Source organism: Ips typographus, linkage group LG4, assembly GCF_016097725.1.
Source record: "Ips typographus isolate SLU linkage group LG4, UJ_Ityp_2.0, whole genome shotgun sequence".
In the NCBI taxonomy this organism is placed as follows: Eukaryota; Metazoa; Arthropoda; class Insecta; order Coleoptera; family Curculionidae; genus Ips; species Ips typographus.
Genome location: NC_138425.1, coordinates 2,477,287 through 2,496,795, shown reverse-complemented (window position 1 = coordinate 2,496,795; position 19,509 = coordinate 2,477,287). Strand labels below are relative to the sequence as shown.

The window sequence follows — 19,509 nt, the reverse complement described above, 5'->3', positions numbered from 1 at the left end:
TTATACGTCAATGGAGAGCCAATGGAATGACCTTTCTAAAAAGTTCTTAACATGGATTGATAGGTTAGACGGTTTCGCCGCTAGAGAACGTCAAAGTGAACTATTTTTTTATGACTTTTTCCGTGCATCCTTTTGTTCAATCTTGAATAACTCGTTTATTTGCACCATTTTTACTAGTGTTTTATACGTCAATGGATAGCCAATGAAATGAGCTTTCTAACAGTCTCCCAATTTGAATGGATAGATTAGACAGTTCGGCCGCTAGAGGGTGTCAAAATTGACCAATTTTTTCGTGCATTCTTTCGTTCAATCGTCAATAACTAGCTTATTTGCCACATTTTGTATAAACTTTTATATGTCAATGTATAGCCAATGAAATAAGCTTTTTATTGACGTATAAATGATGATGGGTTAGGGGTACGGTTTTGACGCTAGGGAACGAGAAAGTAAAATTACAAAATTCATAATTTTTCATTGTATTCCAACGGAATTCATTGAAATTACCAAACTTTATTTATGTTTAAATTTGAATTTAGATGTTTTCAAAATACCAATGTTCCTCCAGTAATGCCCATTAATTCCTAAAATTTGTACACCATAATGCCCCAGCGGTTAAAACCCAAAGCTGATTACTGATTTTGAGATATTGCACACTTTCATTCAAATATAACGTGCAACGATGTTGCCTCTTGCATTTCAAATTGTATGGGTTGGGCGGACTTAGATCATTTTTTGGGTTGGGCCCAATCAAAAGTCCGCTTGGTAATTTAATTCGGGTTGGACCCCCTAACAATGTCTGGTTTTTATCCGTTTTACATTCTGTCAATGTAACTAATTTGTCAGTTGATACTTTTTTTTCTGCTGGGGGGCAGTCCAAAATTTTGATGATGAGTAAAACGGATATAGAAGCCGAAGTGACGTCCGCTATGGCTTTGTTGGACGATCTTAGTCCTAGATCTTCGGATAGCGGTTTGAGTGAAGATACCTGCTGGGCCTTATTTGGGGGACCTTGTCCTGAAGCTTTAAGGAAGAAGATCAGACCTAAAGTCGAGACTTACACGGAACCTGAAGAAGTTGAAGAGTGGCACTCTGCTGAAATGATACCGGTTGATGAGAAAAAACAAAGTGTTGACAAGTTTGTACAGGGTGTTGATAAGAAAAAAAGTTCGTCAGTTGTGTTGAAGGCAAGTCAGACCTCAGATGATAAGAATGACAAAACAGTCAGTGAAAACATACCAGTCCAAAAACCTTCATTTAGTGACCAAACTGATACAAAGGAGGAAAGTGTTGTTTTAGGAAACAGTAAAACTTCAGTAAGCAAGATCAATGATGAGAACACTGAAAATGCTGTTCCAGTGGCACCTTCAGCTTTGCAGAAGGTTGACGTGGTAACAAGCAGAAAGTCATTAAACAAACCTTCAAAAGTCCTGGTTAGTAAAACATCACTAGCTACACCCAACAAAGAGAGTGAGTCACTTCAACAACAAGTTTTAGTTGATGACAAAAAAGAAACATCCAGGTCTAGCAAGGAGTCTAATAGACTAGACAAAACAGCAATACTAAATACTAATAGCGCTAATACTATACTTGAAATCCAGAAAGCTCCTTCTCCTTCAGAAAGTCTGCTCGTAGAAATAACCAGTCCTGAAAAAGCTGCTAACCCATCTAAATCTGAATTAGAAGTTGTTTCTTCCATTAAATCACCAAAACCTGAGAGCCTGGAAGTGATTGTACCAACTGAGTCTGTTGAATCTAAATCAAAGACTCCGTCCGCAAGTTCTTTGGAAGTCGAGCCACCATCTTCAGATAGGCAGCAACAAACTGCAAGTCCTATCACTATTAACGCGTCAGCAATGACCTCCAAAGCTTCCATACCTCAGTCACCCAAACAACTCTCGGAGAAGTCTTTTAGTTCTGTTGTGACTCCTCCTTCTTCGCGTTTCTCAACACCGTCTTCGTCAGAGTCTACCAGTGGGTGCTTTTGCCGCTGTTGTGTAGAGCGCCAAGTGCGAAATAGTCGTGGTCGTGGTAATTTCAAAAAACGTAACTGCAAGTGCAATTGTTGCCTCAGCAACTTCAAGATAAAAATTTACGAAGGCCTTGAAGACAGCAGTCGTCCGACCAACTTTTTAAAATTTGTCAGTTTTAACGAGGATGAAATCACTTATCACAACAAAAGAATACAAACTTCAGTGTTAACTTTGCCTAAACCTGCAGGGTTAGAACCAAAAAAATTAAAGGATTGTATCTGTGGTTCAGGGGACTACAAGCAATCTACCACATCTTGCAGCACTAAATCACTTGGTGCACCATCGCCCAGAAATGACCGTAATCTGGTAAAATCCCTGACCAATATCCTCAAAAAACGGAGCACAGTTAAAGAAGTGGTCAACCAGTTCGAGAGTCGTAACGGTCGTTGTTGTGGTCCTTCCAAAAGACCGATGCGTTTGATCGACCCGGTTTACCATCCAGTCAAACCACAACCACCAAGAAATGGTATTTGTATTTGCTGTAGCAAACCTAAAGAAGAGCATCGGACGTGTTTTAAACACAGCAACATGGAACAGAATCACAGATGTTGTACTTGGCAAGAGCATTAAAAAGTCTTTCTTCTCTGACTGAATAAGTTTTTGTGATGCAAACAACTTCTGTAGATATTGGTTTTTATACACAAAACAATTTTAAAGTACGTTTTTAGTTTACTATTGTATAAATTACTAAAAACGAGTTCGTTGAAACGAACAGTTTATTTATTCAAATGCAAACCGTCCTGATTTATTGATTCTGACCTGGTGCACCCTGTAATTCCTCCTAAATTAAACTAACACAACATCGTGTAGTATTTGCCGGTAGGACTGTTTATAAATAAAACGGTTTGCTCCAGACTGTGTGTTTATGCATTCCAGATGAATGCCATAACGAGGTTACAGGGACCGATCTTGACTTTGCTTTTCTTGTGCGTTTTGGCTTTTATTTGAAAAGCGCTGTTGCCACGTTACCACAATATCCCGGTTAATTAAATAAATCTTCGGATCGCTTTGACTCAAAGTGGAAATATCAAACAAACCCCTGTGCAAGGCACATCAAACAGGTTCAGCTTGGTGATATATACTACCAGGAAGACGAGGTAATTGGCAGAACGAAATGAAAAGCGACCGTTAACAAAATTTGTGGCTCCCTTAAGAAAATAAAAATAGCATTCTCGGGTATCTTGCCAGAATAAATTGGAGTGAATTTGTTTCCTTAATAAAATCAGCCAAGAAAATTTCAAAAAAAAATGGTACTTAACTGAGAAAGGTCAGGCTTCCAGGCAAATTTCCTTATTTTGTAATTGTAGTTTAATTCACTAGTGTATTAATCATCAAAGAATAGCGTAAATTTAATCATCAAATTTGTGACGAGCTTCTTCATGCTCCTTCCGTCTTATCTCCTTCCATTTTTCTACGTTTGATTTTGAATTTGCTGGTAATAAGTGAGGTTATTATTTTGTTTAAGAATAAAACGCTGTACTTACACATTTGATTTATGTACCAAAATATCGGTAGGCAAGTGATGAATCCTATGGGATAGTATCGAAAAATCCAATTGTTTTTGTAGTAATATTTGTAAGGAAATTGGGCGATTTTCGCCCCTAACGTATAAGGATATTTCATGTGCCGTGGGGCCTGCTGGCCCCCTTGCTGAGACTGCGCTCCCCCCATGTGGCGAAAGCTTTCCATTAGTTGATGTATAAATCCCGTCAACTGCCTCTTATCGAGGTTTGGAAGCTTAAAATTTTTGGGGAAATCCGGCAGTTTGAAGGATTTAGTGAGTTTCTCCGATGTTTTGGGTTTGTCTTTGTTTTGACACTCACTCCTGTTATCCGGTTTGGCATCTGAATTAATTGTGCATTTTAGTATAAAATTTATATTAAAAAAATACTAACCTTTTGAAAACCAGTTCTTCATGTTTTGTTGATTGTATGAAGCAGAAGCACTGGACAATGGACTCACTGGAGCAGACTAGCAGGTTAATAGAACTTTAGAAGGTAATTTCTTGACACTTGACAGATGTCTGTGTTATTGACAGCTCCAATGTTGCCAAGTGAATTTGATTTGTAGTAAACAGCTAAACTACTGTAATCGAATGGGACCTTCCCCCATAACCGAAATTTAGAGTCTGGAATTTATATTTGGTTCTTTAAACATTTTAAAATTTTTAAAGTTAGTTGAATTAATTCAAATTAAATATGACACAAACCGGCAACTCCCGAGACAGTTGACTTTTGTGTTTTAAATTCGACCTTTGACATTTCCACAAGCATAACTATTGTTTGTTTATTTCTAGTGTCTTCCTGGAATTTTCGGGAAATTTGTGTTTTCAAATAAAAGCTTTTGTAGTGTACTGTGCCTAAACTGGAAACTGCTGTAACAAAGCTTTTGTTGGATTATTAACTTCTGGATGTTACTAATTAAACAAAGGTTTATGAGTGTGAGTGTATAATTAAACAAAATTTTTAATATTTTCTTCCTTTAGGAATATGAAATGTTATCTTTTCTATCTAAGTGCATCATGTGACCTTAAAATCACTTGCAGTGTGTAGGTCACGTGCGTTGAATAATACTTATGCAGGTGTGGTAAATCCAAAAGCGACCATAAGAAAACCGTGTAACGGACAGAGAAACGTAGGTAATTGCATGCGCGGGAGAAAGAGAGAACACGAAAAAAATATCAAGTAGGCCATATTTTTAGCGCGCTGTTGCCAAACGCCGTAAGTAAGTTTGTCGAGGGTATTGGCTAAAAATATGGCCTACTTGATATTTTTTTCGTTTTCTGTCTTTCTCCCGCGCATGCAATTACCTACGTTTCTCTGTCCGTTACACGGTTTTCCTATGGTCGCTTTTGGATTTAGCACACCTGTATAAACTTGGTATGTATGTGATCGAAAAATATATGATATAAAACAAGTAAAATGGTGGTAGTTGAAATTTGCGTTTGACCCTTTGCTTAGATAACTAATATGAAAAATTTTTGTAAATCGGACATTCTGTCATATTTTTAACAAAAATGGCTCCTCTGTGCAACGTTGCCATTTCTCCGCTGTATATTTTTGATACTGTGGTGTTATCTAATTTACGAAACCAGACGCTCTAACATTATTACAGACAATTGTATGTAAATTGTAGTCGAGACACCGGTTATCGCAGTCTCGTTTCGGCGTTATCATCCTCCAAAATTTCCTGTCTATTTTAACAAACCAACAGGCTGATAAAAAACGATGCATTATCAAACTGAATAAAAACTTACTGCCTACCCCAACGTTTAAAAGTTAAATTTGACTTGAAAAAAAAAAGTTTGTTACACACTGTACAGAAATGCAATTGGAGAGCCGCGGCTGGCAACAGAAAACGCGAATATTACAGTTATAATTTGTGCTTAAAGCAAAGTTCAGACACAGTCTGTCAAAATAAACTCGAGTAGAAAACCGACCGATATTTATTTGTAGACATTATCCATGTGCAAATGTATTTCGCAGCCAGACCGAAGTAAACACGACCATGCAGGGCAATGCATCAATCCAAGGTTGCAGTAAAATAACTAAAATAAGGCTGGCAAGGAATGCGGCCCACCTGCACCAACATTAATTTGATGTTTTGTTATAATGTTTCAGGATTTATTATTCATCCGCTAGTATTACAAGTGTACCAGAAGGTCATTATTAATGAATTACATGTCGTATTTGTTATTTAAACAAAACAGATTAAGTATCAAGAACAGTAAGGACGCTTTACTGGTCGATGATAAAGTTTGAATTGAGATCAGTAAAGCTGTTACTGTTTGTGGTGCTTACACTATTTTTTGTAACTATTTATTAAATAAAATGAAAATATTTTAACAAATTACCTATAATCCTGTGTTTTACTTCCCGTTCAGCTGAACGGTAAGTACAGCAGGTATTTACTTCCCGGTTTGCTAGCCTCAGAAACTAGACAGGAACTAGTCCTTCCCGCCTGAAAACAGGTGCTGTAATCACTCAAAATTAGAAAAGTCGGACAAAAAGGTTGATTTGTCGTCTTGTTGTGTTTCTTCCTATCATCCACATTGTTTCTCTTGTTCTGCGCTGTTTCCTCTTCTTCTGTCTACAAAGCGTAATTATTCAGTAAATTTCTGATCAGGGTTTGTTTCTTGTGTTGCTTGTATACGGTTTTGGTTGTGCAGCAAATAGATGGTACACCGTTTGAAATTCCTGCATTTCATGCAAAGGTTCGTTACAAAGGCCACGGTTTCTGCAGGTCATTAGGATCTTACGCAGAGTGTCTGTCTCTAGGCAACGACTTTGACCAAACCTAACGTAAAATCCGACCAAAGCGTTAACCGAACGTCCATCGCGCAGCCTATATAATTGCGGTTGTCCTTGAAAACATATGTACACATGCATTGAGGGCATATCCTATCTATCTGTGCACGGTTGCAAGCGGCAGCATCCACTACGACGAAGGCGTCGTCGTCGACGGTTCTCTCTCTCTCGGCACCAGCTCGAAAACGCCTACGACGAAGCGGCCGGAACGGAACTACGCTCGCTTTTATCTAGCGCATAAACTTAACCGAGACCGACGAAAACAAGCCTTAGCGTTGGCGGCTAACCTACAGTCACTTCGGGTTCAGTGCAAGCGATTGCAACACTGTGTGTACACTGTACAGACGATCGGTGACGTTGTGATAACGCGAAAGTTATTGGATTACCAGAGAACGAGGTTACAAGGTAATTTGTTTTATTTATACGGTGGTTATTGCTTCATTGCTACAAATTGGCCTGCCAGACAGCGTTTGTTGTTATTTATCATTGTTTACTGCCGAAAATGTCACGCGCAAACAATCTGTCACAATTTTGGAAATTTGTTTTGTAAGTTTGATTTCACCACAAACTGTTGGTTCACAGGTGCTTAATTACTTATTTACTTCCATAATTTGTCACAGTGTTGTCATAATATATCAGTCAATTTGACATGTTAGGGGTGAAAATGAATGACAGCTTGTCTTGACACAACCCTACGAACGGACTTGTCATAACTACGAGGCACATGACACACAAATTATTATCGCAGACGCGACTCTTAAAATAATTCTTTTTCCTGATTGTAGAGTTAGTGATAAACAAGTCACTAATGGTAAAATTTGACTGTAGCAGTGTGTTGTATGTGCAAAATATCACAGTCTAAACAATACTTACCCAAAGCTGACTTTAAACATAACACACATTTTAAAGGGTTACGTCTACTTTAAGTTTAGACTGTTAATGTCCAATAGCAAAAAGTTTCATTTGGTTAAAGTGTAAACTATACATTTTGAATCTGTAATCTTACTTAACCTTAACATGTAGGGACATTCCATAATTTACCAATCAACTTTTCTGGCATACATCAAAAAAGTTTTTTTGAGGTCAATTAAGTCTTTTTGTTACTTGACAGGCATTCTTGTTACTCAAAGTGAAAAAGAGCAAAAATTACAGCACAGTGGGTAGTTTGTGATTGGTCAAAAAAAGCAGCTGCTGTTTTTTGTAGTTTTTGTTGACAACAAGTGGATTTACATGCGTGGTTTCACATTTCCAGGGCAATAACTAAAAATAACATGTCATTAACAACTACACTTTCCATTTAATATGAGTTTAATACTTTTTGCCCGAGCTTTTGCAACAAATTCGCAAAATCTGGCTGGCGTAGACGCAATTTACGGCCTAGTAACTGTACTATTTGGTCGAATGCGTAGCAATTTCCATATAATTTACGCCGTTTTTACGTCTAAAATTATATCGTCGCAAGTGCGCGACAATGTTTCAACAACAAGGAATTGTTCAACAAAAATTACATAAATTTTGGCCGGTCCCGAAAATGACTTAAATATAACAACCCGGGAGACTGCATTAAACAATGTTGATATTTTAAGCCGCAGTATTCTGGCATTTGTCATTTAACTCGTAAATCACCGTTATTATCAAAACTGAAACTGTCCAGATTATTTTTTTGGTCGTTTTTTAGATGAAAAAGCATGTTTTAATGTCCAATAAACACTGCAAGTCCGGTGAACGTTCTCATGATCAAATTTTTAAAAAAATTCTTCTTGTGAAGTTGTCATTAACCATTTTTTGGAAGATTATATTTCTAGAAGAAACCTTTGCCGGACTTAGCTAAGAATATTTGCTAGAAACTTGTATAGAAGCATGTGTGGAGGAAATTTCACTTACAGTGTCCTTGGTAACGCCCTATCCCTAAATTTATTGCTCCAGGGACCCGGGAGAAAAGCAGTAAATCTCGATTTATTGCTTTCATCAATTGTTGATTAGTCACTTAATGACAGTATAGTATTAAGTGCTGGAAATAAATAGATGTTCACTATCTCAAAGTATAATAATTTATTTGTAAATTAGGAATTTTGGCTACATTTAACTCAAACGTTGACACTACAGCGAGGGGTAGTCCGTCGATAATTTTTTGTACACCAAAATGCCTTTTTGCATACAAAAAATACCTTAAAATGCTTTTAAAATACCTCACAATGCTTTATTATTGCTCAAAATGCCTTAAAACTGCCTGGCAATTTTTAGGTCAGATTAATTAAGTAGCATGTCTTGTCAAAATGTCATAAGCATTAATGATTCAAATAACATGACTTCCTCAGGTTACCTGATTGCTTTTCCATATTTTAATAACCCAAAAGCTTGAAATTCATTTTTTTTTAAAGTCACGTGACAGTTTTTAGGTTAGGTTAGGTGACAACGTAAAAATTTTTCAAAATTTTTGACACTTGATTTGACTTGGTGCTGAAAGCTTAAAATTTATTTTCTAAGGTCAGGCGACTGTTTTTTCTTATACTAACAAACAAAAATATTTTTTGTACGGTTGTCTGAAATTACAGGTTATATTTTGACGTTTAAACGAATCTTCTAACTGTCATAGTAACCAAGTTAGAACGTGTTAAATAAAGACACCTATCATTTAAAAGAAACTTTGTTTGAAAATTAAATACAATAGTATTTTAAATTTAGACAGTGGTAAAACTGTAAGAACTACGTCACGTGACTTGAATAATTCAATTTTTGAGCTTGCAACACTGTAAAGACTAGTTGACGTTGTCAAAAACAGTCACGTGACCTTCAAAACGCAATTGAAACTTTGGAAAATTGATAAACAAAATTTGGACAGTTGTAAAAACTTAAATTGCAAAATACACGTCACGTGACTTAGATAATTCAATTTTTGAGTTTGCAACACTGTAAAGACCAGTTGACATTGTCAAAAACAGTCACGTGACCTTCAAAACGCAGTTGAAACTTTGGAAAATTCATAAATAAAATTTGGACTGTTGTAAAAACTTAATTTGCAAAATACACGTCACGTGACTTGGATAATTCAATTTTTGAGCTTGCAACACTGTAAAGACTAGTTGACATTGTCAAAAACAGTTACGTGACCTTCAAAACGCAGTTAAAAATTTGGAAAATTCATAAATAAAATTTGGACACTTGTAAAAACTGAAATAGCAAAATACACGTCACGTGACTAGGATAATTCAATTTTTGAGTTTGCAACACTGTAAAGACCAGTTGACGTTGTCAAAAACAGTCACGTGACCTTCAAAACGCAGTTGAAACTTTGGAAAATTGATAAATAAAATTTAGACAGTTGTAAAAACTTAAATTGCAAAATACACGTCACGTGACTTGGATAATTCAATTTTTGAGTTTGCAACACTGTAAAGACCAGTTGACGTTGTCAAAAACAGTCACGTGACCTTCAAAACGCAGTTGAAACTTTGGAAAATTGATAAATAAAATTTGGACAGTTGTAAAAACTTAAATTGCAAAATACACGTCACGTGACTTGGATAATTCAATTTTTGAGCTTGCAACACTGTAAAGACTAGTTGACGTTGTCAAAAACAGTCACGTGACCTTCAAAACGCAGTTGAAACTTTGAAAAATTGATAAATAAAATTTGGACAGTTGTAAAAACTTAAATTGCAAAATTCACGTCACGTGACTTGGATAATTCAATTTTTGAGTTTGCAACACTGTAAAGACCAGTTGACGTTGTCAAAAACAGTCACGTGACCTTCAAAAGGCAGTTGAAACTTTGGAAAATTCATAAATAAAATTTGGACTGTTGTAAAAACTTAAATTGCAAAATTCACGTCACGTGACTTGGATAATTCAATTTTTGAGTTTGCAACACTGTAAAGACCAGTTGACGTTGTCAAAAACAGTCACCTGACCTTCAAAACGCAGTTGAAACTTTGGAAAATTGATAAATAAAATTTGGACAGTTGTAAAAACTTAATTTGCAAAATACACGTCACGTGACTTGGATAATTCAATTTTTGAGCTTGCAACACTGTAAAGACCAGTTGACGTTGTCAAAAACAGTCACGTGACCTTCAAAACGCAGTTGAAACTTTGAAAAATTGATAAATAAAATTTGGACAGTTGTAAAAACTTAAATTGCAAAATACACGTCACGTGACTTGGATAATTCAATTTTTGAGCTTGCACCACTGTAAAGGCGACTTGATATCTGTCAAAACTAATCACATGACCGTTAAAATGTGGTTTAAACTTTAAAAGCTTGGTAAATTATATTTAGACAGTTGTAAAAGCTGAATTTGTAAGAAACACATCACGTGACTTTGATTATGCAATTTTAGAGCTTGCAACACTGTAAAGTCTAGTTGACACCTGTCAAAAACACTCACGTGATCTTAAAAATGACGTTAAAATGTTGAAAAATATGGTAAACTACTACTAATATTAATAAATAAAAAATAATATCATGAACAAAGATTTTACCATAATAATTACTACTGCTTGGTCTACTACAATGTATTCCTTATAATATCGCAAAATGTCCTTTATTTAGGCTTTATTTCGCTCAAAATTTCAGTGAAAATATCGCAAAATATTTTGAAATATACAGTCAATGCCTCAAAATGCTCTAAAGTATATATATATATAATCATTTTATAATATATATACATATTTTTATAATAACATTATAAAAAATGAAATTGGAAACATAAACGAGCGGCATTTGGTTGAGCTTTTTATTGCTCAACTGCCCCAATTTAAACTTTCTCTTATAGTTTCCGAGATCCCAATAGTGTGGGTCGAATTTGAATTACCCTGTATACATACAATGTTTCTTCAAAAACTTTTTTTTGGGAATTTGTCAATACCAATATTGCCATATTTGTTGAAAATGATTCTGATGCATACTAAATTCATAATTCCTTCATATATGAAGCATTTATCTACTCTAGTGTATTAATAGAATAGCTGTCTACTGTTTTAATCGTCAGTTTATGGAAAGAAATCGCTTTCGTTTTCCATTATGGCGTCGTTTCATATGCAGTTATTGAAAAAGCCGAACAAAAGGGAACGTATAATTGTATACACTGTAGATATTTTATCTAAATTGTTTATATGTAAGGATGTACATGTTTAGAATAGCAGCGTCATAAAAATAGTAAAGAAACATCTGCGCGAACTGCCGTGGATGTGTTTATTTATCCGATGCACTAATGTCGGACGGGCTGGGCTCCAGTCAATTGGACTTAAATTCCAAAATTACTTATTTAAATTTCACTCCCACTGAATCACTATGCAATTATGTATTCCGCGACTGACGTGAAATCTCATTCAGTCTAGGCGATTGTAAAATGCTAATGGTTTAGATACTTCAATTCAAAGACAAAAGAGCAATTGATCAGTGTCCGCTAAAAAATATCTTCAACCGACCGGATTCGTGTGTATCTGCATCTTGTGGATGGTATGACGCCAAGGCCATCTTGATTTAAAGTCAGGATTGCTTACGAGAAGCCGTCTGTGATGCCTTTATGTATGTATTAAGTGTGTATATTTATATGTCTGGGTCGTCCCTTTAACGTTTAGTGGCCTTAAACCCACTTAAGCTGACTTTACTCATGGCCATGATGTTTTCACACCACCCCACCACACTGCGCCACCAATTACCAAATTTAATGCACTAATTAGGGTTGATTCCGTTCCATCTACGCCACTGAGCCCCGCCTGAAAGAGGCATCTGTTTTTTATCCATTAGAAGATAAAAACCATTACCATAAGCTGGAACCTTTATCACCACATATTTTAGTGGCTTTTATCCTTTCTTTTCAAAGTCGTTTATTCACTACGTATACAAAGCAATCTTGTAATGTTTGAAATTTCAAATTGCCGTCATAATTCAGTACAATGGCGACCGCCGCCGTCCCTTTGCTTTTAACCGGACTGTCATTATGTGTAGCAGTGTTTTATGGCAATTTTATTGGTTAATTTCGAACGAACTTTTCTTTATATAGGTCAGATTAATCGGCAAGATAAAAATAATTACGTAGTATACTGGTTGGTGCGCTTTCATAAAACGCCAAGCTCGGCTTTATTCAATTGCAATTTATATGCACGTTGAAAGATGGAGACGTCAATTAATTTCCTTTGCATGACGAGAATGAAGAATGCAAAATCAGCGGCGAGAAAAGACAGAACCCAATGGTTGAGGCATCTTTTTTAAGATTCAATATCTGGGTAACGTGAGGAGCTAGAGAGGCGAGTTTTGGCTCATTTTGTAGTATTTTCTAATGGCGTTTCAGTGAAATCTATAACAGTTGAAATAAAAAAGTTACAACCTTTTGAAAAATACAAAAAAATTACAGTTTTGGTAAAAAAGTGCATTTTTGATTTTTTTTTATTTTGCTCCATAAGGGTTCCAATGCACAGCAAAGGGCATATTTATAACTAAAAACCTTAAATTAGCTAAAATAAACACAAAAAAAGCACTTTAAAATTTCTGCCATAAGAACAAAAACTGAAAATAAATTGAAGCAAAAATGACCTCCTATTTGTTAAAAACAAGTGCAAATGATGATTAGAACTTAAACACTAAATTCTCTTAGTTGATAACATGATAACATACAGGGTTTTTCAATGAATAATAGCCACCCTGAATATCTTCCAAAATAATTTATCTGTTAAAAAATGCTAAGACACGTCAACAAAGATTGCAAGGGGGACATCTTTTTACGTAGGATTTGAATTTCTGCCATCAGCCCCTTTGCCGCCATAGCCACCCCCACTAAGTTTTCAAATGGCACCATACCCTGTGTGGCACATCGTTGGAAAGGGTATTTCATAAGGAATTAATTGCTCTATTTTATTTGTACATTTGCTTTGAATTGAGACCAAAAAAAATAAAAACATTTTTTCTGTTATTTTGGTCAAACTGCTGATAACACTACCATTCCAGGTTTTCCATTCCAGGTTTTTGCCTCAGTCGGTCAACTTGTAAGTTCGTTTTGAAGGAACATTGTCAATATGGTTTACACGACTGCCGAAAGAATAGAAATTGTACATTTTTCATCCAGATAAATTAATTGGTCATCAGTATGTCTTAAAGTTGATGCAAAAATTCATGGAAACTGGTTCAGTGACAAACAAAAAACATCAACCTGAAAGACAAATTATTAATGAACCAGTTGAAGTTGCTGTTTTGGGACACGTTGCAATGTTATAATCAGTCTTTAAATCAAATTTCCCATGCATCGGGTGTTTCGACAAGCAGTGTATGGAGAATTAAAAAAAAACACAATTTTCATCCATACGAGGTAAAATTAGTTCAGGAATTAAACGAAGATGACTATGATAGAAGACTACAATTTTGTGAAATTATGTCTACTAATCTGACAAACAACGTGAACTTGTTGTACAATATTTGCTTCAGTGATGAGTGTATGGTTTTTTTGAATGGAGAAGTGAACAGGCATAACTGTAGGTACTGGTCAGACACGAATCCACATTGGTTTAGGGAAACCCATACCCAATATCCAGAAAAATTTAATGTTTGGACAGGTATTTTAGGAGACCACATCGTTGGTCCGTTTTTTATTGACGGTAATTTGAATGGCGCTACTTATCTTGAGCTTCTTGACACCACTGTTGATCCGACAATAACAGAGCTACTAGAAAATGATGAAAATTTATTTGAAAATCAACTAATTTTCCTACAAGACGGTGCACCTCCACACTATTCACTTCCCGTTCGAGAAGATCTGAACAATCGATTTCCTGGAAAATGGATTGGTAGACGTGGTCCCATGGAATGGCCTGCGAGATCACCCGACCTCACTCCGTTGGACTTTTTTCTATGGGGGCATTTAAAATCTAAAATCTATGCAACACGGCCGGCCAATATTGCAGACCTTAGGCAGAGAATAATCCTCGCAAGTCCTCACAAATGTTCGCGAACTCTTCCAAAGTCGCTTGTATTCTTGTATGGAAGTTAACGGAGGTTATTTTGAGCCATTAATTAAATGATAACCGCTATAAACACAAAACGTATTTTTTATTTTTTTTGGTCTCAATTCAAAGCAAATGTACTAATAAAATAGTGCAATTAATTCCTTATGAAATACCCTTTCCAACGATGTGCCACACAGGGTATGGTGCCATTTGAAAACTTAGTGGGGGCAAAGGGGCTGATAGCAGCAATTCAAATCCTACGTAAAAAGATGTCCCCCTTGCAATCTTTGTTGACGTGTCTTAGCATTTTTTAACAGAGAAATTATTTTGGAAGATATTCAGGGTGGCTACTTTTCATTGAAAAACCCTGTATAACAGCTAACAGTTAAAAGTTATAAAAGCCATAAAATAATGAAATCACATGCTGCTCCAAGAAGTTTATGAAATTATTTACAGATCGACATAACTTTTATGTATCCAATTAATTTAATTTAAAATTTTGCTGGAAAACCCGTTTAATGCATACAGTATATTGAAGTCGTATATTTTGTGTGAGAAAACTGTACTAAAGTGTTTGTATTTCTTTCCAGATTGACGTCCGGTGTCTTCCAAAAGGTAAGTCCATTACGCAGTAGTATGTAAATCCAAAATTTATTTTAGACTTGAATGAAAGTAACGTTAAATTTATTTTATACTGAGTAATACGTTCATAATATCGCAAGTTCATTGCCTGGGCGTTTCTGGCGAAAGCGTGGCATCGATTTCCATAGATCTTTCATGACATGGATTGCGCCCGGCCAACATTGTACGCTGGCTATTAACTTAATAAGTAGGCTTTGTACATAAATATTTTATACGAAAAGTGAAACTAATGGGTTTTTAACTTGCTGCTGAGTGAATTTTGAGTGGTACGCAAGGACAGCGTACTTGCATTGATAAACACAATAATACGGTTGCGGGCGCGTTTTGACTGTTCTACTACTACAAGACATTGAATGGTAATTAGGTAGAACGAGCCACATACAAATCAGATACCTCATCGTTTTGCCACAAAGACTTAACTGAGGCAATAAACAATCTGGATTTTATGCTTTCGGCGACGCATTTATCAGATCCATGTAAGGAATTTGTCTTGTTCGATGCCCGATACGAGATTGAACGTTATTTATGGGATTAGTTAACTGTCTGGATTTGTCCTTTAATCCGTTTAAAGATATAATAAACTATAAGGTAGTTTTACCTCAAACACTGGGGTAATGTTAGGTAAATATATGCTTTCAAATTACCAACATACATTGACTCATTTGACCTCGTTAAAATATATACCGGTGCATTGTGATCTAAATTTTTTTACAATCTTCTATTCCAAGGTTTGCTTACTTTAACCAATTTGTATGTAAACAGTTTGCAATGCTGGTTTACATAGTTAATTTAATAGGAACAGGTAATGGATGCTGCAAATTTAAAACACAATTTGATTTTAGTTTAGGTTGAGAAGTAATCATGGAATGTGTGTTATCATTCTAGATCTTATTTAGTAATCCATCTATGAGCCGGGGAAACTAAATTAGGGCGCGGTCCCCCCTACGGACCTGACCTATCTCTAGCGATCATTCCGGACATCCCCTCGGCACCGCTCCATTCAGATGAAATTGGGGCCAACCGTTGCGCTGTTGCCAAACTTAGCAGGGCTAGTTTTCCACCGGATGTGGCTTTTCTTCCAACAACTACTAGCTTAGATCGGATCAACCCGGAGAACCGCGTTTATCTATGAAATATTGTCCTTGAATGCATACAATGAACCTTTGTTGCACGCGATATGCCATGAATTAGAATAATTTTTCCCAGTAAATATTGATTTATGGTATAAAGGTTAGTATGTATTTCTTGAGATAAGAAGCCAGCCTGACATTTAGAACGTGCTTTTACCCTTATTTCGTTTGAGTTTAAAGTCGACGTGCACATGCAATAAGCTGCTTTTTTCACCTAAACTGATTAATGACGTTCGATAATTTTTGAATCTAGAAACGCTCTAAATAGTTTGACACAGAGCGCACAGACAAGGACGGCGTCGTAGCGTCTAGAAATAGAGCAAAAAATCGAGCCAATTAACCGCACAACCCGTAGAAAATAGTTGACATCCATTACGGACACATGCGATAAATGAAAATTTTAATATTAGGACGTGACATCACGGCTCCTGAGTTATTTTCAGCCATTTTCGACATGCAGTCTATTGAGTTGATTATTCATTTTAGTTTGTTGAAAGTTCTGATACTTGTTAAGCCCACACATTACATCGATTAGTCACTGTTTATCACGTTCAAATCTTTGTTTTTTGTTGCTTCATCGTCTAAAATTATTTATAAATTAGGCAGTGAGCCTCTGAATGTGGAAAATCTTAAGTTGATTTAACTTTCAAAGTTTTAAAATCGACAATAATCAATACAAATCCTTTTATAATATTTGACATCAGTACCGGACAATTACATAGATGAAAAGTCCAAAATAAGTAATTTCAGAGTTCTGCAAGAATTCAAAGATTTGAAAAATCTACTTTATACTTTCTCCATGGCTTGGAACACCAGAATTTGTTTGGCAAAACATAATTTTGAATTACATTATCTCGAGAACGTGATATCCAACTGGAAAATCGGTTTGGTGCAGACGATCAAAACCAGACAAACACTAACAAATAGCCCACGCCTAAGTCTGGCGTTTGTATACTAAAAGCAAAAGCAATTTGTATTTTGTCTGACTGCCCGTCATCGAAACGGATGTTTGCTCCTCACGTACTATTTATCTCTTTAGCAGGAAAATCAGAGTGCAAAGAAACGATTTGCGATCATTCTGATCTGAAATACCTATACATCACATTTCAGATTTCACAATGATAGTCCATCAACCATTCATAGTATATCTGAAATAATGTACCCAACAAAAAGTAGTAGTATAGCACGAATTCTAAATTACCTTTCAAAGCTAGAACAAAAACACAAACTACTCGGTTTCCGAACATGTTTACGTACCAATCGGGGCACGGATACAATAACACAAAAACGCATCGTTATAGAGCCGTTCTAGGTTGAGTTTGTTTATAGGAAACGACCTGGCGAATCCCTGTCCTAGTTTCCGGAATGACCCAATTCTGCTGCATCTGGGTGCACCGGCAGGATGCAGTTGTGAGTCTGCGTGGCCTTGGCTGGATCCCTTTGACCTCGACACATTCTGAACGGCATAATTGCGTTTCGAACGGGAGCTTGTTACGTTGTTTGGAAAGTTCAGTTTTTTTCCTGTACCTACAAGGTGATGAGTGTACAGGGTGCTGCATTTTCGATGGTTTTAGGGGGTACAGAGAAAACGGTAATAGATAGAAAAAAAGTAGCATACGTGTTCCGATCTCTTTTTCCGAGCTGAGATGACTGGCGAAAAGTGGGCGACGCAAACTTCTTTTGTTTCAAAGATACGGGGGGTTTTTGAAAAGTGGCCATTTTGGAACCTCCTCTGTATTTCATTTGCTATTAAAGTTATAAAAAAAATAAAAACGGTTTCTGGTACAACTTTTCACGTAGAATCCAATGGCGTAGTCAGTTTTTTTCTATGACGTTTAGTTTCTGACTTATGACAGTAAGTTATATTTTTTTAAATGGAACACCCTATATATTTTTACGTCATTTAATCCTGTTAATTTTTTCCTTTCCAACGATGTATTACAACATATAAATTTGTAAACGTTAAATTTTTAATTAAAGAAAAGGTGTTTCCAAAGGTGTTTCCTATTCAAAAAAGTGCTACTTAATATCTAAAATAAAAATAAAATTTGGCTATGTTTATTTTAACATGGTACATGTGGTTTATGTATGTAAATAGTTTTTAATTTCTACCATAAAGATAGTGTAACCACGTTTCTTATTAAGGCGACAATATTATCGATTCTTCTCGATTTGCTGAATTTTGAGAAGTTGGCCATGGAAGCTTCTCCATGGTTACTTAAATGGCATTTGTTAATCACACATTTTCTGCGTCAGGTGACATTTTCAAAAATTTCTTGGTGTTTTGTTCTTGCAATTTTCTCAAAATGGAAAACACACATAAATGGAACATGATCGAATGTTACATAGAGAGTGGAAAAAATAAAGTCGAAGCTGCGAATTTATATTTTCAACGGTATCCAGAACGTCGGCAACCAGACTGTAGAATTTTTGAACGACTTCAATCAAATCTCTGTGACTTTGGCTCTTTTTGTAAACCCAGATCAAAAACGTATTTTAAAATAACCAGAGAAGTTGAAACAATAAACACAATTGCATATGTCACAGCTGAACCGAAAACATCAACTAGGAAAATAAAAGAAGACTTAGGGATATCTTCAAAAAAGGCTATAAAAATTCTGAAAGAAAATAACTTCCGACCATATGTAATAAGAAAGGTAGGTAAAGAAAATGGAATATTATATAATTTATTTTGCTGATATTCACTTTTTTACGACCATATATAGTAATTAATAAATCCTGCTTGATTTAATAATAACAGAAACGTTGATGATCAGTTAATAATCTTTCGCTCGTAATAATTCAAATATATCAACCTTTTTAGATTTAGCTATATCGATTAATTTTACATATATTATCTGTTATTCTAGGTACAAGATCTGCATCCTGGTGATGATGCTAGAAGGGTGATATTTTGTCAATGGTACTTACATAAATGCAGGGAAAACCCAAATTTTCACCAAAAAATTATTTGGACTGATGAAGCCCATATATCGAGCGATGGAGTTTTTAACAGGCACAATCACCATTACTGGTCTGATATAAATCCCCATCAAACTATTAGGCGCCGTCAGCAAGGAAAATTTGGTTTCAATGTATGGGTAGCGGTTTTTGGAAGTCGAGTTTTAGCATATCAAATTTACAATCAAAATTTAAATTCCGAATTATATTTGTCAGTTTTGGAAGAAAAAATTATTGAAAATTTAGAAAATATGCCACTAAATCAAATTTTGGAGATATACTTCCAGCAAGACGGTGCGCCGCCACATAATGCCAGGAGAGTTTCTGAATTTTTAAATCAAAATTTTAATGCAAAATGGATGGGTACAAATGGGCCAATTAGGTGGCCACCACGGTCACCAGACCTGACACCCCTTGATTTCTTTTTTTGGGGTCACATAAAAGACAAGATATACAAAAATAAATCAAATACTGTTGAAGAACTGCGCGAAAAATTTG

The 19,509-nt window shown here is 35.7% G+C and overlaps 3 protein-coding genes across 7 annotated transcripts in view; 2 read left to right on the top strand and 1 right to left on the bottom strand.

Moving 5' to 3' along the window:
• Positions 1-19,509, top strand: part of EcR (Ecdysone receptor) — a 106,407-nt gene that overhangs the window by 19,296 nt on the left and 67,602 nt on the right. For 3 of the 5 annotated variants that reach the window (XM_081978619.1, XM_081978616.1, XM_081978620.1), the window contains exon 4: positions 14,869-14,893. The exons of 1 other annotated variant lie outside the window; for it this stretch is intronic. The gene's annotated coding sequence lies outside the window, so the exon portion shown is untranslated. Of the gene's footprint in view, positions 1-6,511; positions 6,743-14,868; positions 14,894-19,509 lie in introns of those variants that run through there. One more of the 5 variants, XM_081978617.1, reaches the window with a different exon arrangement.
• On the top strand, positions 818-2,689 carry LOC145728398 (uncharacterized). The gene has a single exon (XM_081978614.1). It carries the CDS (start codon positions 885-887, stop codon positions 2,598-2,600), a length of 1,716 nt encoding a protein of 571 aa, XP_081834740.1. The 5' UTR covers positions 818-884; the 3' UTR covers positions 2,601-2,689.
• On the bottom strand, positions 3,305-4,083 carry LOC145728405 (uncharacterized). Its single transcript, XM_081978626.1, has 3 exons — positions 3,926-4,083; positions 3,515-3,874; positions 3,305-3,462 (listed from the first exon to the last, which is right to left on the bottom strand). The coding sequence occupies exons 1-3, from the start codon at positions 3,945-3,947 to the stop codon at positions 3,380-3,382; spliced, it is 465 nt and encodes a 154-aa protein (XP_081834752.1). The 5' UTR covers positions 3,948-4,083; the 3' UTR covers positions 3,305-3,379.